Source organism: Chiloscyllium plagiosum, chromosome 6, assembly GCF_004010195.1.
Source record: "Chiloscyllium plagiosum isolate BGI_BamShark_2017 chromosome 6, ASM401019v2, whole genome shotgun sequence".
Classification (NCBI taxonomy): Eukaryota; Metazoa; Chordata; class Chondrichthyes; order Orectolobiformes; family Hemiscylliidae; genus Chiloscyllium; species Chiloscyllium plagiosum.
In genome coordinates, this window is record NC_057715.1 from 97,233,217 (window position 1) to 97,238,327 (window position 5,111).

The 5,111-nt window shown below is 40.9% G+C and overlaps 1 protein-coding gene across 2 annotated transcripts in view; it reads left to right on the plus strand.

Moving 5' to 3' along the window:
• Positions 1–5,111, plus strand: part of LOC122550853 (proteasomal ATPase-associated factor 1-like) — a 46,716-nt gene that overhangs the window by 17,395 nt on the left and 24,210 nt on the right. For both annotated transcript variants that reach the window (XM_043692197.1, XM_043692196.1), the window contains one exon: positions 914–1,108. In XM_043692197.1, the coding sequence (XP_043548132.1) occupies positions 914–1,108 (195 nt within the window). The remainder of the gene's footprint in view (positions 1–913; positions 1,109–5,111) is intronic.

Here is a 5,111-nt window from a genome sequence, read left to right on the forward strand (position 1 = left end):
TACTCACCAGAACGAAGGACCCAATACCCAACATGAGCAAGACGAATGTAGTGTACAAAATACCATGCAAGGACTGCACTAAACACTATTTGGGACAAACAGGAAGACAGCTAAAAATCCGCATACATGAACATCAACTAGCCACGAAACGACACGACCAGCTATCCTTAGTAGCCACACACGCAGACAACAAGCAACATGAATTCGATTGAGACAACACTGCTATCATAGGGCAAGCCAGACAGAGAACAGCCAGGGAATTCCTAGAGGCATGGCATTCATCCACAAACTCCATCAACAAACACATCGACCTGGACCCAAAATACCAACCACTACAGCGGACAGTTGAAACTGACAACCGGAAGCGGCAGGGACAGACCACTATAAACACCGGAGGAAACAAAGAAGCGCTTCGCAGGAGGCTCCCAAGCACTGATGATGTCGCCTAGCCAGGGGATGAAACGTTTGCAACAAGAACTTCCAGCTCGGCGAACAGAACCACAACAACGAGCACCCGAGCTACAACTCTTCGCACAAACTTTGAATTTATTATCCATCCGCAATCTTAGTGAACCTCTATTCCAGAACATTAGCCTAGAGTTCTGGAATACTAGCCCAGTGACATTACCACTATGTCACTGCATCCCCTACATTGTATTACTTTTCAAACTTTCTGTAGTAACCGTGGAATATTATGGCTTTTATCTCTTAATACCCATTATGTCACACATGATCTACTTCAAAAAATATTACTGGTCCCTACCCAGATCATAACACATGTTTGGTGGTTCTGGTCTAGAATCATAGCACATAGATATTTTCAATATTGAGTGAGAAACTTTGTGTTTACAGATTATAGTGATTTTAAAAGATGACGTTTACTTAAAGTTGGATTTCCTTTTTAACTTTTTAGGTATTCTTGATACAGCAATCATAGAACGTGGACGAAATATCATCTCAAGCTCCAGGGATGGAACAGCAAGATTGTGGGATTGTGGGAAGTCCACTTGCCTTGCAGTGTTGGCAGATTGTGGGTCTCCCATTAATGGCTGTTCACTTGGTGTTGCTGAAAACACAGTGAATTTGGGTTCTCCTGAACAGTCACCAAGTAAGTAGACCGTTGAAACAGATTGTCCAGCACCTTTCACATGTTGAAGCATACGGACCAGGAAGATGAACTTCATTCCCATTTTGTGGTGTTATACAATCTCGGTGCGGATCATGATAGGTCCCGTGGGTGGATCTAGGTTAGGGGGGACTTTTCTACTGTTGCTGATTGTGCTTACCATCCAAATATCACTGTTGTCCTGAACTGAACCCAATTTAATGTACACCACAGCACAGATTCTATATGGTAAACTGATTTTTCCATCCAAAGTTGTCAGTTTGTATCCCTTGAACTGATAGCTATAATGACAGTTAAGAGACGATCGTAAAATTGTGGGTCACATGTAAACCTGGCCAGTTAAGAACAACAGATTTCCTTTCTGAAAAGGTGTTAGTGAATCAAATAAGTATTTTACGACAAACAGCAATGGCTACTTTATGGCCATTAAACTAGCTTTTAATTCTAGATTTTATTGAATTCAAATTTCACCATCTGCCATTGTGAGGTTTGAACACATGTCCCTTTAACATTAGCCTGGGTCTCCAGATCACGAGTCCAGTGACATTACCACTAGTCACTGCTTCCCGAATATGTAGTCATAGGGTCATACAGAATGAAAACAGACTCTTCGGTCCAACTCGTCCGCACTCACATGACATCCCAATCCAATCTAGTCCCATTTTCCAGCATTTAGCCCATATACCTCTAAACCCTTTCTATTCAAAAACCTATCCAGCTGTCTTTTAAATATTGTAATTGTACCCACCTCCACTGCTTCCTCTGGCAGCTTATTCCATATATGCTCCACTCTCTGTGTGAAAAAGTTACCCCTAAGGTGCTTTTTATATCTTTCCCCTCTCACCTTAAAGATATGCCCCTTAGTTTTGGACTCCCTTGCCTTGGGGGAAAAGACCTTGGCTATTCACTCTATTCATGCCCCTCAAGATTTTATAAACCTCCATAACTTAACCCCTTAGCCTCTGACGGTCGAAGGGAAAAAGATCCAATCTATTCAGCATCTATCTGTAGTTCAAACCTTCCAGTCCCAGTAACATCACCTGTTTAACAAAATCGTAGGGTGACCAGAATTGTACGCAGTATTCTAAAAGTGGCCACATAAATGTCCTGTACAGGTGCAACATTATGTCCTAACTCCTATATTCAGTACACTGACTAATGAAGGCAAGCATGTCAAATGCCTCCTTCACCATCCAGTCCTCCTGTGACTCCATTTTCAAGGAACTCTGCACCTGCACCCCTAGGTCACTGTTCAGTAACACTCCCCAGGGTCCTGCCATTAACTGTATAGGTCCTGCCCTGGTTTGCCTTTTCCAGTTTTCTTACATTTGCCCATATGGCCATATATTATTGACTTTGGTCTGAGTAGTGTGGGCAATGTCTCCCTTTCACTGCATCATTAACAGGCATTTGACATCTCAATTGCTCCTTCACCTTTGCCACTGTTAGCGACCTCTGCCTTAGGCTCTGGACACCCACACCGACTATTCCCACTGTCTACAACATAAAAACCAATGTTTACCAGTCCCTTTCAGTTCAGACGAAGATCAGACTCTAGACATTAATTCTCTTTCTACACGTTCCCTGATCTGTCTGAAGAATTCTGTTAAAGCATATCCGGGAAAATTTAATAATGTTTCAGTTAAAATTTACGCTAGCAGTTGACAACCAGGCTTTCAGCTGTCTAGTCACTACCCATTGGAATTCCATTTTTGCATTCCTCTGCTTCTCCAACACCATTATTTTCTTTCAAGGCTATCTGTGAAGCTCAGCTATTTGCTCAAGCATTTTTCTCTTACCTCATAATATCTTTCTGCCATTCATTTATTTATGATTATTCCTCTGAAAGACCACTGTGATATTCTTCTGCTTCAAGGGTACAACATAAGCGCAAGTTGTTGTCAAAACTTGCTTTCAAAATGTTGCTGCTCTTCCAGGATCTCATTGAATAGAATTATAGATTCTCTGTTGAGACAATAACAAATGAGTTGCTAATTTGATCTGTCACCTTTTATTGTACCTACTCGTGGATTATCAGTATCTAAGTTGCAAGTCCTGTTTTTTGGTACAGTTTGTAATTTTTAGAAAAATTTGTTAATTTTTTCTTGCTATTTCATGAGATGTGAGCATCGCTGGATAGGCAGCATTTTATTACCTATTCCTGAATTTCCTTGAGAAGATCGTGGTGAGCTATCTCCTTCCACCACTCTAGTCTATGTGAGGATTAGCTAAATCCACAGTGCTATTTGGGAATGACATCCAGGATTTGACGTAGCAACAGTTTCCATACATCTTCTGTCATTGTTCTTCTCAGTATTAGAGGCGCAGGTTGGCATATGTTTATGAAAGAGCTTTGGCAAGTTACTGTAGTGCATCTGTAGACCATGCACATTGCTGCCATTATGCATCAGCTTTTAAAGGAGTGAATGTTGACAATGCTGATCTAGTAGTCTGCTTTGTCTTGTATGGTACTGGGTTTTTTGAGTGATGTTGGAAATGCACTCATTCAGGCACATGGAAAATATTCCATCCCACCCCTAATGTATGCCTTGTAGATTCAGTGCTATAGCTGCACTTGCATAAGCAAAGCTGTTAACGTTGGGGAAAATCCGAAATGTGAATTTGATGCAATTCACCATGGTTTGTGGAATGAATGGTACACAGGTTGGGCATATACTCATTGGAGTTCAGAAGAATTAATGATTTTCTTATTGTATTATATAAGATTCTGAGAGAGTTTGGCAGAATCAATGCTGATGTTTCCTATCTGGGAAAGGGATGGGGATATCTAAAACTAGAAGGCATGCTTTGAAGGTAAGTGGGTCTTCCGTTTAAGGCAGAAAAATAGAAAAGATCTTTTCATTAGGGTTGGGGAAATCAAACTGGGGGCATGTTTTTAATGTATGAGGAAAAAGTGACCTGATGGGCAACTTTTTCATACAGAAGGTGGTTCATATGTGTAATGAACTGCTCGAGGAAGTGGTAGATGAAGTTATCGTTACAACATTTAAAAGACAAGTGGGACTAGTTTTACTTTGGGAAACGTGGTCAGCATGAACAAGAAGGAACAAAGGTGCTACTTCCGTGCTGTATGAGTATTCTTCTCCCAAAGGATTTTTAGTCTTTAGAGGTATCTTCCACAGAGAAAAATGGAGTTGGGTCATTGGACACATTCGTGGCTGAATGATCCAGATTTTTGATTGTCAAAAAAGCCCAGGGATATGAGGAAAGTCGTTTCAAGACCACAATTAGATCTGCCATGATCTTATTGAATAATGAAGCTGATACAATGGGTTAAATGGGCTAATACTGCGCCTATTTCCTATGATCTTGCATATTGCATCAAGCAAAAATCTTTTTTATCAGTTTCTAAGGTGATGGAATTGGTATGTATGTGCAGTGGATACCCCTGGGATAGTAAATGAATCCTGTGGTCTCGGTGCTGTCTCTTGAGGAAGAAGATCATTTGCCATTGGATTGTGTTATTAAATAGGCTCACAGTTGGGATGGGATAGCAGTTTCTTGTTTCCAGTTCTCTCTCAAAATCGATCCTCCAGCCAGGTTAAGATGGGCCCTGCACCTTTTGTGTTTAATTTTTAAAAGTAGTTCCTTGCAATAAAACATCCCTACCAAAAATCAATTTTAAACTGCGAAACCTCTTATTTACATAGTTTCCCACACTCATGCAACTCCTAAATCTAGCGGTTGATGAACTTGGAGACTTTCCTCATCATACATTTGGGGTGTTAATAGTTATGATTAATATTAATGATAGAAAGGAATCAATTTAGGTAAAGGGGCAGTACAGAGAGATCTGGGTGTTCTTGTACACCAGTCAATGAAGGTAAGCATGCAGGTACAGGAGATAGTGAAGAAGGCTAATAGCATGCTTGCCTTCATAACAAGCAGGATTGAGTATAGAAGCAAAGAGGTTCTTCTGCAGCTGTACAGGGCCCTGGTGAGACCACACCTGGAGTACTGTGTG